General features: G+C 37.8%; 1 protein-coding gene across 1 annotated transcript; it reads right to left on the bottom strand.

Moving 5' to 3' along the window:
- Positions 1–1,988: 1,988 nt before the first annotated feature.
- LOC109939052 (protein 4.1-like) lies at positions 1,989–20,045 on the bottom strand (the record flags this gene model as incomplete). Its single annotated transcript, XM_048592781.1, has 6 exons — positions 1,989–2,083; positions 8,367–8,519; positions 12,863–12,950; positions 15,175–15,393; positions 16,825–16,900; positions 20,003–20,045. Coding segments are annotated over 6 exons (674 nt in total), but the record flags the coding sequence as incomplete, so codon positions are not given.
- Between the last annotated feature and the right edge of the window lie 1,329 nt (positions 20,046–21,374).

Raw genomic sequence — 21,374 nt, 5'->3', positions numbered from 1 at the left:
TGGCCAGAATTCTTGCCCATCCCTAGTTGCCCTTGAGAAGTTGATGGTGGGTTACCTTCTTGAACCGCTGCAGTCCACCTGCTGTGGGTTGACCCACAATGCCATTAGGGAGGGAATTCCAGGATTTTGACGCAGCGACAGTGAAAGAACGGCAATATATTTCCAAGTCAGGGTGATGAGTGGCTTGGAGGAAAACTTGAAGTTGGCGGTGTTCCCAAATGTCTACCGCTCTTGTCCTTCTAGATTGAAGTGGTCATGGTTTTGGAAGGTGCTGCCTGAGAATCTTTGTTGACTTTCTGCAGTGTATCTTGTAGATAGTACACACTGCTGCTACTGACCGTCAGTGGTGGAGGGAGTGGATGCAGTGCCAATCGAGTGGGCTGCTTTGTCCTGGATGGTGTCAAGCTTCTTGAGTGTTGTTGGGGCTGCACTTATCCAGGCAAGTGGGAAGTATTCCATCACACTCCTGACTTGTGCCTTGTCGACGGTGGACAGGCTTTGAGGAGTCAAGAGGTGAGTTACTTGTCGCAGTATTCCTAACTTTGACCTGCTCTTGTAGCCACTGTTTATGTGGTGAGTCCAGTTGAGTTTCTGGTCAATGATAATCCCAGGATGTTGATAGTGGGGGATTCAGTGATGATAACACCATTGAATGTAAGGGGTGTCGGTTAGATTGCCTCTTATTGGTGATGGTCATAGCTTGGCATTTGTGTGGCGCGAATATCACTTGCCACTTATCAGCCCAAGCGTGGATACTGTCCAGTGTCTTGTTGCATTCGAACACGGACTACTTCAGTATCTGAGGAATCGTGAATTGTGCTGAACGTTGTGCAATCATCAGTGAACATCCCCACTTCTGACCTTAGGATGCAAGGAAAATCATTGATGATGCAGCTGAAGATGGTTGGGTAATCAGCAAGTGTCTCATGTTAGTATGTTAAAACAATACTATGACAGGGTGGAGAATCAGGACAAAACTGTATTTATTGTGATACGAGAAATAGGGAGTGAAATAAGAAATCATGAAAATTTAAAAATGAATTAGAGTCTGAAAATTCAAAAGCTTACACTCCAGTAATCAGAGATAGTAAGAACTGCCGATGTTGGAGTCAGAGGTAACACAATACGGAGCTGGAGGAACACAGTAGGCCAGGCAGCATCAGAGGAGCAGGAAAGCTGACGATATACATGGTGTCAGTGTAGGGCATATGTTACCCATAAACATCCCTATGCACCCAACGCAAAGACATTAACTCAAGTGAGAGAAGCGATCAATGGCATCATGATGGATAATGGCATTATTGAACTGAGACAGTAGCTGGAGCTCATCTATTGTGGTGGTACTGAAAATCAGGTAGATCACAAAAACACAACATGGAGCAATTATCTAGCCAAGAAGGCGGTGTGTCATTTAAAATGTTGCATCATTTCTTGGAAAAGCTGTCTTTAGGTCACTGTCCCAAACAATTTTCAGACACCTTGCTTAGCAAATATCTGTCTGAAAACCATAAAATTATTTATCCCAACTTTAGAAACCAATTTTCCAAAAATAATAATACATTTATAAACTTATATCACACTGTTCACTTTTGAAACAGAAAATTACATCAACCAATTCTTTGAGTTCCACTGACAGAATTCACGTTAGTGTACAAACGACAAAATTACTCCAAAATTCATATTTCACAGACAGTACAGAGAATTGACATGGCAGTGATATCTCCCTCTCTGTTCACCTATGCTTCTGAATTACACATTGATGGATTAAGTATAATATTGCAAGAATTATTCTAAGGAACTCCATATTAGATTATGTGGGGAAATTTCACAGCTTCTGTCATCAAATTACTCAGTCAGGATTGAATTTATGAAGGAGACTTATAAGTGAGAATGATTGTGATATCTCAGTCTTTAAATGTTTTTAACTTAATGGAATAGCAATTTTTCTTCCTGATTTTCTTCACATTAAGTGCTGCATACATACATACCTGAAGAAGGTATGATTTTCCACGCATACCTTCCACAACCTTTTGGCAGCACGGTAATTGGGCAGTTTGAATCCAATAGTGCTTTCACACTGATCCTGAAAAACGAAGACAGAAAAATCAACAATTCATTGAACAGTTATACATATTCCTACAAAAATGTCACATGAATTACACATATTCAAAAATACAGCAAATGTTCAAAATTTCAAGAACTTCCCTCAAATTCTGAGGCAACTGCCCACCTTCTGCATTTGATACTTTTCCTGTACTATCAGAAGTGCTTGGCTGGTATTGCAGAAATTCAAATGTTTAGAGGGTAACACTAATAAATTGCACACAAATCACAAATAATGAACTTTCAGGAAACTAATGGAAAAATCTCTCAACAACAGGCCTTTTGGAATAACTTTCAAATGAAAGTATGCAATATTCATTTCATCACAACCTTTGCATCATTGCTGATCTGTGTCTTAACTTCATTTACCTGCCATTGTTTCATTTCAGTTAATATATATTTGCCAAATAAATTCTTTAATCCCAGTTTTTACATTCCAAACGACCTAGTTTCATCAGTTTTTTTTTTGAGGGAGCATGTCCCAAATTTCTACCTTTTCATGTCCTTTTTATTTGTTCATGGAACGTGAATGGCACTGGCTAGACTAGCAATTATTGTCCATTTTTAATTGCCCTTTAGCGGGTGATAATTATTTGCCTTCCAGGATCAGACTTTCCCACTGTGAGCTCACTTTGATGCTCAACACCTTAGACCTTTGGGAGAAACTTTAGGGTGACAGGAAGGAAAGCTGTTTCATCCACAAGGTTCCGAAGGAAAAACCATGTATGGTTTTCAAGGTCAGAACTTGAGCATGTAGGATCAGGCAGTCAGGCCACACTCATTTGAAGAAAAACTGCACAATTTACAGTAGCCTCATAGCTTCAGATCTTGGACTCACACTTGTGGAACCAAAGTATTAGCAGTGGATGCTATTGAGAAACCCTGTTCTAGGAGTATGCTGGGGATGCCCTCTTGTGGTGAAGTGGTTAGTGTCCTTACCCCAGAATCAAGAGACTTGGGTTCAAGTGCCAACCGCTCCAGAAATGTGTAATAGCATCTCTGAACAGGGCGATTAGAAAAACAGATTGAATAAAAATTTAAAACTACTCTGCCCATGTGGTTTAGGTGCATCTACAGCATGGTTAGGGAGTAGCGCAATGACCACAAAACCCTAAGACAAAGGAGCAGAATTAGGCCATTCAGTCTATTGAGTCTGCTCTGCCAATCAACGACATAATTTGATTTGATAATCCTTAACTCCGCTTTCCTGCCTTTTCCTTATAATCCTCAATTCAACTTACTGATAAAAAAAAAGGTCAATCTCTGCCTTGAATATATGTAATGACTCCGACTTAACAGCCTCCTGTGGAAAATATTTCACAGATTCCCAACCCTCAGAAAAGAAATTCCTCATCATCTGTGTTTTAAATGTGCAATCCCCTTACTCTGAGATTATGTCCCTGGTCTCGATGCTCCCACAAGGGAAGACAGTATTTCTGTCTCTAACTCACCAAGTATCCTAAGAATCTTGTATGTTTCAATAAGGTCGCCTCTCATTCTTCTACATTCCAATGAATACAGGCCCAATCCACTCATCCTTTTGTTATAAGGTGGTCCCTCCATACATGGTATCAGTCAAATGAACCTTTTCTGGACTGCCTCCAATGCCAGCACATATTTCCTTACACAAGGGGTCCAAAACTGTTGAGTGTTCTAGCTGTGGTCTGATTAGTGCCTCGTATAGTTTTTGCAAAACTTCCCTACTTTTATACTGTACATCCTTTGAAATAAATGTCAACAATCCATTTGCCTTCCTGATTACCTTATGAACTTATATGCTAGCATTTTGTGATTAATGGACAAGAATTCCCAAATCCCTATACCATAGGTTTCTGCAGTCTCTCTCCATTTAAATGATATTCAGATCCTCGATTCTTCCTGTCAAAGTGCATAACCTCACATATCCCCACATTATATTCCATCTGCCAAGCATTTCTCCCTCCACTAACTTAACCTGTGCATATCCCTCTGCAGACTATATGTGTCATCTGCAAACTTGGCTACAGTCCATTCACTTTCCTCATTCAAGTCATTAGTATATATATGTTGGAAATAATTATGGTCCCAGCACTGATCCCTGCGGCACGCCACTAATTACAGGTTGCCATTACTGAAAATGGTCCCCTTCTCCCAACTTCATGTCTTCCATTAGTCAGTCAATCATCTATCCATGTTAAGATATTACCTTTAACACCATGTGCTCTTATCTTATATCAATATGTTCTGAAAATCCAAACATATTACGTGCACTGCTTCTCCTTTATCTATCCTGCTTGTTACCTCCTCAAAGAATTCTCGTAAATTTGTCAAGCATGATTTCCCCTTCATGAAGACATACTGACTCTGCTTGATTGTTATGTATTTCCAAAAGTTCTGCTATTACAGCCTTTATAATAAACTCTAAAATTTTCCCAACAATACATGTTAAGCTAACTGATCTTTCCTTACCTATTTTCTGCCTCTTTCCCTTTTTAACTAAAGATATTATATTGCCAGTTTTCCAGTCTTCTGGGATTTTCCAGAATCTAAGGAGTCCTGGAAGATTCACCACCTGTCGCTATTTCTTGTAATATCCGAGGATACATCCCATCAGGTACAAGGGACTGAGGAGTCTTTAGCCTCATTTGATTCCCTAGCACTTTTGCTCCAGTGATAGTTAATGTATTTATATCCTCCTTTTGCCACTTGAAATTTAGTTATTTTTGACTGCTATTCATGTCTTCTACTGCGAAGATTGATGCAGAGAGTTTATTCAACTCCTCTGCCATTTCCCGGTTCCTCGTTACATTTTCCCAGCCTCCTTCTTTAAGGGGCCTATGTTCATTTTGGCTTCTCTCTCTTTCTTTTTATAAATTTAAAGAAGCGCTTGTTGTCCATCTTGATATTACTTGCAAGTTTAACCTTAAAGTTTATTTTCTCCCTCTTTATTATTTTTGTGGTCATCTTTTGTTGGTTTCTAAAATGTTTGCAATCCTCTGACTTACCACTTATCTTTGACACGTTGAAAGAAAATAATACAATCTGATGCTATTCTTAATTTCCCTCATTAACCATGATTGGCTTATCCCCTCCCTAGAATATCGCTTTACTGTGAGCGATGGACTATTTTTTCAACGATCTTTGCAGCTAAGTGCTTTCCGCAGTACACTATAGCCATCTCTGCTCTCATTCTTTTCTAATTACCCTTATTTGACCTTAGAACAGTCATTTTCTATCCAAGTTCCTCCCTCTCAAACGGAAGGCTAACTTCTACGATTTTGTGGTCACTGTTTCCAATTTTGACTCAGCAACAGTGAAGGAGTAGCAATATGGTTCCATGTCAAGATGATACACAACTTGCAGCTGGTGGTGTTGCCATGCATATACTAGCCTTTTTCTTGTAGTTGGTAGAGGTTACTGGCTTGGAATATGCTGCTAAAACAGCCTTGGTGACAATCAAGTGACTACTTCGTTCTGAATGGTGTTGAGCTTCTGGAGTGTTATAGAAACAGCACTCATCCAGGCAAGTAGGCAATATTCTATAGCACTCCTAACTTGCGTCCACTGAGATGATGACTATGCTTTCCGGAGTTGGGAGGCAGGTGATTTGCCACTCTTGCGATTAAAGTATTAATTATGGCTGTACCAGTTAAGTTTTTGGTCAATGCTAACAGCACGGTGGGGTTTTAGCAATTGTAATGCCATGGAGTGTCTAAGGGAAGACATATTTCTTAACATTACCCTTCTTTGCCTGGCTCTCATTTTAAGGTTATGCCTCTTTACATCGGAGGAAAAAAGGAACTATTTAATCATCTTAAAAATAATTCAATTAGATCAATCATTTTTATCTCAGGTTTGCAGTATTTTGCTTGTAGCTGTAAGCTACTGAGGACAATTTTGATCAATGATCAACAAGTGGCTCTCAGCAAAATCAGCATTTCAACAAAAACAACTGGCTTTAGCATTCACAAGCAGTGCTGATGCAGCTGGCGATTTCAAAGAGAACAAAAATAAAATTATGGGGCCAAAGCTTCCAATCTTGTTTGCTGCCCATCCACTCCAACTAGAAGTGCAGAATGGGCACCAAAGACAGCACTAAACCTAACAGGCAAATAGTCCAGAGACAGATGCAAAGACAATCTGCTGCATGAAAAGAAGAATCATTTGAAAAAGGAAGTATTAAAAGGCAGTCTGCACCAATTGAACTCTGCCAGAATTTTGACAAGGGAATAATGGGGAAATTAGAATGGTACAAATAAAGTGTAATATTACAAGTCTCTTTTGTAGATATATTTATTCCACAGTAGACAGTGCCACATTATTTTCTAAAGCCTTCAAAACTTGTAATCTGCTTTCATGTTTTCCCATCAAAGGATAGATGGCGCCACATGTACACAGTCTCACACTACATTCAAAATATAGAAGCAATAACATTTATACAGTATAGTGTGGATTTGGAGATGTAACATACTGGTCATTGGAATTGTGCCTTACTGAAAATTAACTGATCAAACTGGACCACTCAAGGCCAAACACTATAAAAAGATCAGAGATAATAAGAACTGCCGATGCTGGAGTCAGAGACAACACAGTGTGGAGCTGGAGGAACACAGCAGGCCAGGCAGCATCAGAGGAGCAGGAAAGCTGACGTTTTGGATCGGGACCCTTCTTTAGAAATGGGGGAGGGGGAAGGGAGCTCTGAAATAAAGACAGAGAGGAGGGGTGGGGCTGGGGCAGGTAGGTGGGATGGTGATAGGCGAGTGCAGGTAGGCAATGGTGGGGATTGGTCAGTGAGGTGGGTGAGGAGCAGACAGGTGGAAGAGAAGACGGACAGGTCAAGGAGGCGGGGATGGGGGGGTGGGGGTGGGGGTGTTGGTCATGGGATGAGGCCAAGGTGGGGAGATTTTGAAACTAATAAAGTCCACATTGAGACCATTGGATTGTAGGTTCCAAAGGCAGAATATGGGGTGCTGCTCCTCCAGTTTCCGGGTGGCGTTGTCGTGATCTTATAAGTTATAACTGCGGAAGCTTGTCGTGTGGAAACTTTTCTATTGCTTTTTCTTACATCACAGTAGTGACTGTGTTGCAAAAGTGCTTAGTTGGCTGGTAAATGCTTTACTATGTCCTGAGTTGAAAAGCCGACGAATCAATGCAAATAGATCCTTGAAGGAAAGATCGAATTGTTTCAGAGCTGGTGTTGCTTGCAATTTGTTTGAATGGATCAGAATCTCAACTAGCAATGACATTCCTGATTTGCACACACTTATTATTTTTCCTTCTCTTCTCATTAAAATGCTGAAAACTTGTTTGTATATTTGCATTCAATATCCAACTAAATACTAGGAAGGCCAAAGCCTTTGAGAAATTGTCCAAGACTGAACCAAACTGTTTTGAACCCTTGGTGTCATATTCAGCACAGAATGACTTTTCAACCACAAGTCTGCGCTAAGACCACTTATTTTTAGCTCATAAACATTTGTTCATTTCCATCCCTTTTCCAGTTCACCCTCAGCCAAAACCCTCATTCAGAGCTTCAGTGCCTCACCAGACTATTTCAATTTACCACTGACCAGCCTTCTACATTCTACTTTCTATAAAATGGAGATCATCCATTCTCTGCTACCTATGTCCTACCTCACACTAAATCAAGTATCCAATATAGTACTTATCAAAACCTGCACAGTGAAGTGCAGAATAGCATTTTAACATTGTTTATTTGGAGACTATGTTGGATTAGTAATCGAGAAATCTGGACTAGAAGTCTAGAGAATGCAAATTCAAAACCCACTTAAGTTTGTGAATTTGGATTCAATTTTACAAAACCTGAAAACAAAAATACTGTATCAATAAAAATAACCAATAAGCTATTAGATCATTATGAAAACTGAAGTGGTTCAATCTGGAATGCCCTATCTACAACTCTAGTGTCACACAAAACAAGAGCAATGCTTAATAGCCCTATGAAGTGACCTAGTAAACCCCTTAGTTGTATTAAAATGTTATCAACAGTCCAAGACAAAGGCCCACTACCACCAGCTCAACGTAATGTGGAACGGGATTAAATGCTACCATTGACATCAATGACCACTATTCGAGCAGAATTTCTGAGTTAAGATAAAACTGTTGCTAGCTCCTCTACTTTGAAGGCACATTTAAGAAGCACTTGGTTTACTACCACTAAATACATGGTGATACTTTTGAAAAAACAGAAACATTTGAATTTAGGAAAAAATGAACAATTTTCTTCCAAAACGAATTCCTGATGAACGTCAGTACATATATACCTCTCCTGGACGAATCTTAATGAAGAAGCTGCTGCGTTTGTACGAGATCTTGAGAACTTTCGGCCAGGCAAAACGATTGATCCTGAGCCTGTCTTTGTATACAAGAAGACCACCTGAACATACCCCAAGCATGATGTCCACTCCTTCTAAGTCCTAAAGACAAGAGAATTAAAAGATTAGTGAAAACCAAAAACTACGTGTCCAGTCAGAAAGAAAATTCTAATTTAGTTTTCCTACTAAATAGTACGAGGGGGCAACATTATGTAACCGTGCTATTCAAAAAAGTGCAATGAAACAATGTTTTGCTCTTTAGAAGATGTTGCCCCATTATATGACTATCATAGTTGGTAAACCCAATTAAACAGATGCAAGAACAAACACCTTAAATTTTTCACTCTCACTTTTACTTCCTTTAAAAGCTAGAATGTACCCTTTTATTGCACAGATCCATTTAAGAAACAATTCACTATATAAAACTAGGTGATAGGCAACAAAAATCCCTCAAAGTATTCAAAAGTCCACAGTATTTATTCTAATGGAAACAATATGATAACTTAGATTAGATATTTAGATTTGTAAGGGATGGTAAAATTGAATAACATCACAGTACTAGAAAACATTGTTTAAAAATTGTAGTGTTTACTACAGTCCATTTCAGGACTGCAGACTATCCAGAGTTGTTATTAGGTAGTGTATTAGTACCAAGAAGACCAAGGGAAAACATCACTACTTCACCTATGTTTTAATAATCTCAAGAATAACTCATGCAGTGCTCCAAAATTCTCTCAAGCTAGTAACAGTTCTACGTTCTAGCACTTTATATCCCAAAACTCTTTGTCTTTAGTAGTTGAACAGAAATTCCAATCAAATACTTAGAAGACCAAAGATATGATCTTTGGCCCCAATCATGAACTCCATTTTCTAGTCATTGACTCCCTTCCTTGCAACCTTGGTATTGTATTTCATCATAAACTGAGCTTCTGAATACATACTGGCTCCATCAAAAGACCACCTATTCTTACCCCTACAATTCTGCCTGTAAATTTGCTAATTTGAATACCCTGGCTGGCCTCCAATCATCCACCCTACATAAATGTGAGTTCATCCAAAACTTCTGCTGTCCTTACCCTAATTTTCACCGATCACAATCACACAACACCAATGGGCTATCTGACTTACATTAGCTTCCAGTCTGGAAAATATTCAATTTTGTCATTCTCATCCTTGGTTTCAAATCCGTCATGGTCTTGTCCCTCCTTCAATTTTGGCCTCTTTTGCACTCAAATTTAAACCCCTCCATCATTGATGGCCATGTCTTTAGTTGCCTCTGCCCCAAGCTCCCTAATTCCCATCTCCCCATCTCTCTTTCTCACCTCCTTTAAAGACAAAAATCCCCCACCTTTATGAGGCTTTAGGTAATCTTTCCTAACCTCATTTTATGTGGCTTGATACTGCAAGTTGTTTTATAATTATCCTGCAAAGCATCTTGGCTTGTCACATTACAGTAAGGGTGCTTTTTAAATATTTAACTTGTTGCTTGCTTACCAGACAAACATATCAGAGCACCTTACATTGACGGGTAGGGTAGGTAAGACAGCAGTGGTGAGAAGGGCAATGAAAGAAGAGAACTATAATGTTGGAGTGGAATATGACTAGTAAACTATTTTAAAATTAGTGGGAGTAAAATTGATTTACAAATTTGAAGAGTAACAAGCCCTCAAATAATTAGGAACATAGTATAAATTTCAGTTGTGAAACTCAACTCTGTCCACCAATACATAGCCAATTAGCATCCATTACACAAATTTTCCAGAAGACATAAAATAGTTCTCCAACTGACCTTTGCCACATTTATCTTGCTCTGACTAGAATGGCTTCACATCCTGTTAATTATACTATGCAACAAAAAAAAACTACATGTTACTTATTTCCAGTACGGAAAAGCAGTGCATTAATAAATGTCACTGGGATTCAATGGATAAAAGCTTCTTACATGGTAAAGGGATTATGAATCACCTGAAGTACTAAACAATCACAACACCAGCAAACAAAGTATCATCATTTCAACATGTTTTGATCCTAACCAAACTGGATAAATCCAATTGTTTCCCTCTCTAAGTAAAACAGAACTAAAATGTAGATTCTGCAGTAATGCCGAGAGAAACAAAAAGATCCAAACATAAAAACTGTAGCACTAATTTCAGTCATTGAAACTCTGCTTCTTGATGAACAGCTATAAAGTTATTCTGTTACTTCCTAAAGGTCCTATTTGAACATGTTAAAGAATAACAAGGAGGTAGAAATAGATGAATGACCACTTGATGCTGAAGCTATGTTAACAAATGCAAGAAAAAAAAAATCAATTAGAAAACGTTCACTTAAAGCACAGTTTCTTATTCCTCACCCCTCCCTGTGGTGATCTGGTTTGGGTTTGTTTACATCAAACATGATATCAGATTAAGAGGACATTAAATAGCTAGGCAATAGATAAACATGGAAAATGAGTATTTGCAACTGGGCTGAAAAGTTCAGAGATGAATATCCAGGGTAAAGTTAAAACCAGGAACTTCTTCATAAATGTAAGAAACCTGAGGTTTAGTTTTCATCTCACGCAGATGTAGAGATGACCACATAAATGCACAATTTAAAGGTGGTAAAGCATTACAATCTGCTACATCATAAGGGACAGAAAATACAAGGCTTTCTATTAGTTATTATTTAACAGTTTAAATTTTGGTCATTTACAATAATCCTATGTTTATCATCTCACTACTTATGCAGCCACCTCCCTTACTGTTCTTGTCTGTGATTACAGCTCTGCGTAACACTTTTTCTGGGAGACATAAATACTTTATTCACACCAACCAAGAGCATTGCATGTTTGATTATGCAAAGACGACTATTGTATTAAGAGCCACAGAAAATGTATTTTCCATAAACAGACAGACATCTTGCACTGCCACCAAAACATTAGTAATTACAGATTTATAGTGGTTTTTCTATCACATTTAAAAATAAATTTATAAAGCATCTTTAAAAATATTCCAAGGCGTTCCAAAAACAGAAGTGGAGCATTGGAAGAAGAGATTAGAAAGCGAAACAGAAAGCTTGGTTGAAAAGTCAGGCTATGAAATTTTTAAAGGAAATTGAGGAGGTAGAAGGATTTAAGGAGGGTGTTCTTGACTGTATGGCAAGTGTGGCAACATGTCCTGCAACCAACAGTGAGGTAAAAGGAGCAGATGTGTAAGAGGTTATAATGTGTTGAACATACATAGCTCACTGACATGAAAAACATACAAGCACTCCTTCTCTTCATTCACAAACTCAAGTAAGTAGATCACTATTTTAAAAAAAACTGGCCAGGAGTCATATATAGAAAGAAAGAATTGTCTGTTGAATTTAAAATATATCTTTAATGTCACCTCCACTTCTTGTAAGATATGGATCCACTTCAAGCAAGCTCCGTAAACAAAAGCCTCTAAAATGTAAACATGCTCAGGAGCAAATGGCTCCTGTTCACCTTGTTATACATTTTTGAAACACTTAAAAGGATAGATAAAATGTTGAGGTGAGATCAGATTTAAATCGACTTAAGAACAAGTACCAGACATGTGGAAGTGTGCTAGTCTTTTCCCCCGAAACAGTGTCTAAACACATTGCTGCTGATGATCAATGAGAAAGGAGCATCTCTTGAACAATGGCCCCAAATCAGTTAGTGAAATATGTAATTTACTCTTTTGTTACATTATTTGCAAATTTAAAGTTTATCCATTTTTGTGAGAATATTCTGCCTGTGCATGACATGCTGTTATTTCTCTTTACATCATCATTTATCATTTTGCACCAATTCAAAGTAAGGTGACAGCAATACATATAACAAGTTAAAATCCTGTAATCACTGGTTACAACAAAATAGCTCAAAATTGCACATCTTTTTATTGATTGTTTACATCTAATAAACTTTAAATGAAAGCGCAAATGACAGATACAGGTCCACTTATGGACCTGAAAAGATTTAATAGAGTTTGACAATTACTAATCCCAATTGAATATTCATTCAAATAACAAACATTAGAAAAAGGTTATGATTGCATGTAAACATAGTTTGTTTATTTGATAAGCTATTGCGGTTGTTAAACTAAACACCTGCAACTGAAAGTTAGATTTCTGCATATCAATACGTTTATAAAACTAGTGGTTTTCTGCTGCTAATTCTATTCTTACATAAAACTAGTTAGTTAAAGTCAGAAGATGAAGGAAGCACAAGAAGTTGAGAACCAATACATTCAAGCAATAACTCATAACAAGGCTGATTTATAATATTTATGCTACTAGCTACAAACTTTTAGATACAACAGGCAGAAAGTCAGAGATACGTGTTGAAACTGGCTGAACTAAACCATATAGATTAAAAAGCCAAGTACATTTTATAAAAATAGCCAAGTGATTAGGTTTAACAGTGGTTGAAGAATTACAAATAAAAACAGACTTTGTACCTTAGCGGGATGAAAGTCCACACCATACATTGAAAGTTTCTTTGCATTCTCCAAGAATTGCAAATCTGCTTGTGCTGGAGTCATAGCTCTAGAATAAAATATTATCAAAAGCCAAAAACAGGGCACATTAATAGTCAAACCTTTCAAATGTTAACTAAAAACTGCAACCTACTTGCAACTTCTGAAAATGTCAAACTCTGATTTAACATACATTGTTCTCAAATTTATTTGTACTTGAAGGGAAGCTCTAACAATACTAGACAGCAATGTGTTTAAAGTCTCTGAATTCAAAGAATTGGCTATGATAGTTATTCATAGCAGCATTACGGCAAAAATACTATGAAACTCACTATCAATAAGTAGGTCACCAGTAGGTATTATAAAATCATCAATGTATGATCATTTCCCCTGATGATTTGGTTCAGGTAATGAATAACTGTACTGTAAAACAGAAAGATACCCAATATCACCTATAGTCTGTGTTGAAGTGGCTGATATCAGAAAGTGATATTAGGGATGTTAAAACTGATCTTAATGTATTTGGTTTAGGGAACACAATACCGGCCACATTTTTGTCTGGCAAATGCATGCTCACTAATGCCAACAGTCTAGATTCAAATGCCAAGAATAGTCAATCTGACAAAGCACCAGAAGGTGACCAGCACCATAAAATGCATTCAGCGTATTGCAAAAACATTCAAGGAAATAAAGAAAGAGAATTGTTAAAAAGGCAACGAGAGAAGGAAGAAAGGTTTTCTGACATCAAGATATTTTAATGCTTCCTTTTTTCTCTTGATAACACCGATTGAAAACACCCCTCTGATTAGTGTGTTAAGCTATAGGTAAAAGTGATAGGTAATATGTAGCAGTCTGCAACTGCTATTGTGCATTAAGGACCCAAAAGGAATGGAATATGCATGAAATCACCTCATCATTAGAGTTAGGAATTAGCGTAACTATTCTTTGGGAAAAGCAGCATGCTTAAAAACTGACAGCGAATGAATGAATTCGTGACTGCTCAAGAACAAAAAAAACTTCTATACTCTTAAGCTATGAATATGTCCACAAAGAACTAGAAACATAAAATAAAACTAATAAGCTAAATACATACAAAGCAAATGTATTTAATAAATACAGAATCTGCAAATGAAGGGGTTAGCTCTCAACTTTAAAATTTGATTATTTAACATGGGTGTAAAGCCAAATTGGTTACGAACAAGACCCACTGTGCCAAAAAAAAAAACTTGCTGTTAGTTCCAAACCGTTATAAATGTTGCCAACCATGGGAAGAGAAAGGGAAAACAGGATGCAGTCCAAGACAGATGTACAAGCAGTACCTAGAGAAGCCATCTTAAAAAATGTTAACAATTGCTTCAAAGTGGTACCATTCTATAAATGTATCAGCCAGTTGACTAATAGGCATCTTTTGGAAACCAGAAAATTGATTCATAGTTGAAAAATAATAGTCACTTATATAAAGAGGAGAGAAAATTAACTTGATTCACATAATAAAAGCTGAACATCATTTACAGAATTTTAACATCAGTGGTAGTATACTTGTCCCCACAATCATCTGACTCAGATGAAGGTGTCACTTCCATGAACTGAGCCCATAATCTAGATTAACAATGCAGTATACAGGAACCTCTTGACCGTACTGGTACCATCTTTCAAATGAGTTGACAAACTAAGTTACCATCTGCCATTGCAGGTGAACATTCATAATAGATGTTACACATTAAACGAGTAAGAGCAGAGGAGTGCCCCTGGAACCCTTGCTAATATTTCTCTCTCAACCACCAGTACGAGAAAAGTTTTCCTGATAGCATTTTATTGTTGTTCATGGAATCTTCAACACAATTGGCTGCTACATTTTCTGTATTACAATAATAATTACCTTTTTAAAAAGTATTTCAATTCCTGTGAAGTAGTTTGGGACATCCCAAGGTCTTAAAAGGCACTATATAAATTAAAGCTCTTTTACTTTTACATCGTAATATGTAATTCAGTGTTCAGGTGATTACCTTCACTTTCTTATCAACATTCTAGTATGATATAAAAACATGAAACTCACTAATAGTGAGGTATGGTAGCACACCAAAATTGCACAGACATTATTAATTGTCAAGATGGGAGATGACACGTTGGTAAAATAGTCATAATCCTACCTTACATAATGGTTTAATTTCTCCAAGATGTGATGGGGAGATTATTTTTCTACAATAACTGGAATTGTTGATCCCTAGTGTTCTGACATGCAAATTATAAAATATTGGAGTAAACAGCATTTTTTGTCAAATAAGAATACATACCTATGTGTTTTATGAAGTTCCATAATTTTCTCTTCCAATTCCTTTGTTTGATTTGGGGCCAACCTAAACTCACTAACATAATTTGTTCCATGTAACTCTGGATCATATTCACCCAGCTCTGACTGAACAGTGTATGATCCCAACAGGGCAAGGGTAACAAATGAACACGGCAGACATCCAGTAACTATGTCTTGACGCAACTGAAGACACAGGTAATATCTGGAACAAACATAAATAAACACTTGAGCATCATTATAGGCTTGAAAACCAAAACTTTAAACACAAAAGTCCATCAAACGTGTTCCGCATGACCAACACTTAAATTTGACTTTAAATATTTAATCAATTGAAGGGAGGTGACAGCTTAGTGGGATTATTGCTAGGCTGTTAACCCAGAGACCCAGGTTATTTCTGGGGGCCTGGATTCAAATCCTTCTATTGTATGGTGGAATTTGAGTTCAATGTAAATCTGGCATGAAGGGTCTAACAATGACCATGAATCTGTTGTCAATTGTCAGAAAAAAAATCTGGTTCACTAATGCCCTTTAGGGAAGGAAACTGCCATCCTTACCTGGTCTGGCTTACATGTGACTCCAGATCCATTGCAATGTGGGTGACTTTTAATGGGATGGGCAATAAATGCTCGCCTAGCTAGCGTTGCCTTCATCCCATAAATGAATAAAAAAAAGAAACAACAGATGAGATGGTATTCAAACCCTTTTTCAGTTACTGTGTATGGAGTATAACCAGTAATGATCATGGAATCATACAGCACAGAACAGAACCATTTAGCTCATCAAAATCTGCACTGGCAATTTCAAAGAACCAAGAAATACAAATACAAATGTCAATGAAATACAGATGGTCCCGCTCCTTCCCTATATCTCTAATTCTTTTCTCATTCAAATATTTATCCAATTCCCCTTGAAAGACTACTCTACTGCCAACATTCTATCAAGTAGAGCTAAATATTAAATCATAACTATCTTTATTGTAAAATTTTTCTCCCATGTCTACTATTCCATTTGTTAATCACTTTAAATCAGCGCTCCTTTGTTATAGGCCCTTCAGCCATGGAAAACAGCTTTATGTTGCTTGATAGAAACCCTTCGTGTTAGTGTCACTTTCACATCTCTTTGATTGTTCTGCCTAAAATAGAGGTTTCTCCAATCTATCCACATGGCTCAAGTTCCTCATCTCTGGCACCATTCAGGTAAATCTCTTCTGAACTCTCTCTAAAACAGTCATGTCCTTCCTGCAGTGTGGTGCCTAGAAATGGATGTGATATTCCAGTTTTGATTGAATTGATGTTCTATATGGCTTGAGTCTAACTTCCTGGCTTCTCTACGCTGAGCCTCTACTTAATGTGTCGCATCCCACAAGCTTGGAGTGGTTAGGATCTGGAGCGTGGCTTCCAATTTGAAATGACTTTTAAAAAATGTTTAAAAACAAAAAATAGCAGCAGAACCATTTTGAGCTTGCTTCATCATTCAATAAGCTCTGGGGCACAGAATTACAAAAATTCAAGACAGACTAAATAAGAGAATTTCCCTGTATCTCATTCTAAAATTTAAGGTAATATCAACTTGAGGAAATATGTTAGAAGCTGCATACACTAAAGGTTTATTTCTCACTAATAATGAGTTTTACCTTGTTATATCTTCAGTCAACTGTGCAGGATCAGGTGGATAAAACTTCACACTGAATGTAAAATCCCAAGGTCCACCTGGAATACAAAGATGTGTTATTATACCTTCCTTGTGCTGTAGGATACAATTGAATCATAGGCTTTTTATTTTTTAAAAAAAGCACAGCAATCAAAAACAGCATGTTATTTGATAACAAGGTGTAGAAGCTGGACGAACACAGCAGGCCAAGCAGCATCACACTTCCTGCTCCTGTGATGCTGCTTGGCCTGCTGTGTTCATCCAGCTCTATACCTTGTTATCTCAGATTCTCCAGCATCTGTAGTTCCTACTATCTCTGATGTTATTTGATAAACCCAGCCAAGGTGCTAGAGGGGTTAAGTGACCTTTTCTTGACAGCAGAAAGAACATCTAGTCCAGGGAGAGACACACCAAAAATGATTGTAATCATTAGTGATTTTTGATTTGATTTGATTTGATTTGATTTGATTTGATTTATTATTGTCCCATATACTGAGATACAGTGAAAAGTATTGTTTTGCGTGCTATCCAGGCAAATCATACCATACATCAGGATAACAGAACAGAATGCAAGATATAGTGTTACAGCTACAGAAAAGGTGCAAAGAAAGAGTATATGAGAGGTCCATTCAAAAGTCTGACAACAGCAGAGAAGAAGTTATTCTTGAATCTGTTGGTACCTGTTTTCAAACATTTATATCTTCTGTCCTTTGGAAGAAGGTAGAAGAAAGGATAACCAGGGTAGGATTTGTTTGTGTAGTTAAGCGAAAATGAAATTAGGTTTTTGCTGCTAAATAGCTGAATACACTGTTGGGAATTAAGACATCCAATAGCCACTTGAATGAGGTACAGAGAGCAAGACAGTGAATGAAACTGCATTCCAACAAGGAATTAACCCCTTCTTAAAAAGGAGAAAAATAACAAACTTGCATTTAGCTGCATCTTTCATGTCATTACATGCCTCAAGCACTTACAGCCAATTACTTCTGAAATACAGAGTTATTATATAGTGTGGTGGGAATGTGGAATGCACTGCCGGCAGTGGTAGTGGAGTCAGATGCTTTAGAGACTTTTAAGCGACTCTTGGATAGGCACATGGAGGATAGCAAAATGTAGGGTATGCAGGGTAGTTTGATCTTAGTAGGATAATAGGTTGGCAAACCACTGTGGGCCGAAGAGCCTGTACTGTGCTGTACCGTTCTACAAAGTGTAACAAACAATATTAACAAATTAACGGCTTTAGTGGTGTTGGATAAATATTGCTAGGGCACTGGGGCAATGTTCCTGCTGTTCTTCAAATGAGATCATGGATTATCACAGGATGTTTTCCATTTAACAAACAGGTAGACCACTGATTTCTGATGAAGGGTCTAGGCCCGAAACGTCAGCTGTCCTGCTCCTATGATGCTGCTTGGCCTGCTGTGTTCATCCAGTTCTGCACCTTGTTGTCTCAGATTCTCCAGCATCTGCAGTTCTTACTATCTCAGACCACTGATTTTAATGCCTTTTCCAAAGTATGCCATCTCTGACAAATTGCAGCACCCACTTAATACTGTATGGAAGTATAAGCGATGTTACATAATGCTCAAGTAGTTTTGAACCAAAATAAGAAAAATAAAATTTTAGAGCAATTTTTACTTTTACTGTTCATTGTCAACGAAAGGGACAATATAAATTCAAGTCATTGTCTCATAACAGAAGGAAATTTTTAGTAAACTTCTTTGGACAAAGTTATTGTATGCCAATACCCGTTCTAGAAATTTGATCGTGTTATTTCACTAAATACTCCAATGCTGTAGCTAGTGCATTGTGCAAACCTTCAATGAGCCATTATGCTTCAGGATATAAGGCATATACGCACATCTATAAAATCACCTCCTTTCAATATTGAAAATATCTAATTTTTCTCTTCACGCAGACCCCTGATCCTGCCATCATCCATACATTAAAATCCAGGATATCAACATTTTTCTTGGGTCTCAGTCGATGTTCACTTTAACTTTACTTTAATAATACTGGCTTGTTGCCCCATGCACAGTGCATTGAACATCTATGCACAGCTATGCAGATCTTAAAAGGGAACACTGATCATATGCAACCTGTTTGCTCCCTGATTTGTAAATCTGCACTCTGTTCAAACTTTTATGAAAGCATTTTAATGGTAAATAATCATTCACCTCTATTTACTTTATTACTATTAACTGCTCTTTTTCTTTCCCTCACCTCAAAGTCAGGGGACGAAGAGATTACATTTTTATTCTTTTACAAACCACAGCAAACTTTGTTTTAATTGGAACCTTACAAACCAGCACTCTCGATAAACTGGCAAAAATTATATACCTGAAATACCGCAAGTTTGCTTTATTATCGCAATCTCCGCAATGTCCGAGTAGTCAGTTGAGGGTGCAAATGAGAAAGCTATCTGCCTCTTAAGTTTTATTCAAGGCAAAGTTGCATTTTCATTTAAGTGAGTTATGCTGTAAATAAAGTATAACAGTGATGCGTATACTCCCTGCATTACGTTTCTATTACTTAGTGTGCGCTTTTGCAATGATTATATGCTCCTCTTGATCAATCAGAGCATTTGATCAACTGGTACACTCCTGGTCCCATAGGTGCCGGTTAACAACAAGTTTGTTGTACTTTGGGTTGTAATAATGAATTTTTTGTTCACCAGGTATTATTCAGGGTTCTTCTAGTTCTTCAATTGTTATTATAGTAGGATTAGGTTCAATTTAATTAAAAATACACTGATTATGGATTACTGTTAATATGAACCCCTGTGACAACAGGTAGCATAAATGGTACATAAACCTTATATAAGAACAGCAACATAGATTGGAATCAAAGGACACACAAACACACAGTTAGGAAACATTTCATTTTAAGAAATCTGACATAAACCATCCTGGAAGAATCCAAGACAGAGGGAAAGTAATCATTAAAATTCCTGCGCCAAATTCACATAAAACATACTTCATGGGCCTGTATTATTTTATATTAATCACATGGTTAGATTTTATCATGTTTTCTGCATAGGACCCTTCCAGACTCAGGATACATCAGACAAAAGAATCCTGCTGGGAAGCAGTTTTTTTTTCTCTGTTGAATAATCTAGTTTTGAATGAATTAAGCTTTATTACACACAAAAACATACTTACCTTGTAATTGCTTCTTAATCTCTTTGGTGAGATCTAACCAACTCTGAAACAAAATGAAAGTTATGTTAAATACTTGTCAAACACAAATAAAAATGTGCATCATGCTAGATAAACCTCTGAACAATACTCAAAAATAATCACTGTGGAAATCTCTTTATCATTGCCAAAAGACAATAAAACTTGATAAATAAGTATTGCAGATGTTGGATATCTGAAATAAAAACAAAGTGCTGGAAAAACTCACCAGGTCTACTGGTATCAGTGGAGAGAGAAACAGAGTTGAAAACTACTTCCTTTAAAAGTAGCACTTAGAGGGGTCATACGAAATGAAGAATTTCAACTGCCCTCTGGATACTCCAAGGCATCATTCAAAAAAAAAAACAATTTTTTTCAGACTTCAAAACCAATAACATCAAAACAGATTATTTGGTTATTTATCTAATTGCTGTTTGTGGGATTTTGCTGTGAATAAAACTGACAGCCATGTTTACCTACATTACAACAGTGACTAAACTCCAAAAGTAATATCTTGGCTGTAACAGACTTTATACATGTTCCAAGGATGTAGAAACCACTATTACAGCAAGGTCATTCTTTAGTTAGGCAAAATTAACATCTATATTTTTGAGAAATTCACAAAAGTAACCTATGTTCTAAAATTTATAGATAACAAGGTGCACAGCTGGATGAACACAGCAGGCCAAACAGCACCAGAGGAGCAGGAAAGCTGATGTTTCGGGTTGAGACCGTTCTTCAGAAATGGGGGAGGGCAAGGGGATTCTCAAATAAATAGGGAAAGAGGGGGAGGCGGATAGAAGATGGATAAAGGAGTAGATAGGTGGAGGGGAGACGGACAGGTCAAAGAGGCGGGGTTAGAGCCAGTAAAAGTGAATGTAGGTGGGGAGTTAGGGAGGGGATAGGTCGGTCCAGGGAGGACGGACAGGTCAAGGAGGTGGGATGAGGCTAGTTGGTAGGAGATGGGGGTGGGACGAGGTGGGAGAAATGGTTAGGGAGGTGGGGACGAGCTGGGCTGGTTTTGGGATGCAGTCGGGGCAGGGGAGATTTTGAAGCTTGTGAAATCCACATTGATACCATTGGGCTGCAGGGTTCCCAAGCGAAATGAGGTGCTGTTCCTGCAACCTTCGGGTGGCATCATTGTGGCAACGCAGGAGACCCAGGATGGACATGTCGTCCAAGGAATGGGAGGGGGAGTTGAAATGGTTTGCGACTGGGAGGTGCAGTTGTTTGTTGCGAACCGAGCGTAGGTGTTCCACAAAGCGGTCCCTAAGCCTCCGCTTGGTTTCCCCGATGTAGAGGAGGCCACAACGGGTACAGTGGATGCAGTATACCACATTAGCAGATGTGCAGGTGA

Source organism: Rhincodon typus, unplaced genomic scaffold (genome assembly GCF_021869965.1).
Source record: "Rhincodon typus isolate 14 unplaced genomic scaffold, sRhiTyp1.1 hic_rhity00001800, whole genome shotgun sequence".
Lineage (NCBI taxonomy): Eukaryota > Metazoa > Chordata > Chondrichthyes > Orectolobiformes > Rhincodontidae > Rhincodon > Rhincodon typus.
This window is presented reverse-complemented; position numbering and strand designations above follow the sequence as displayed.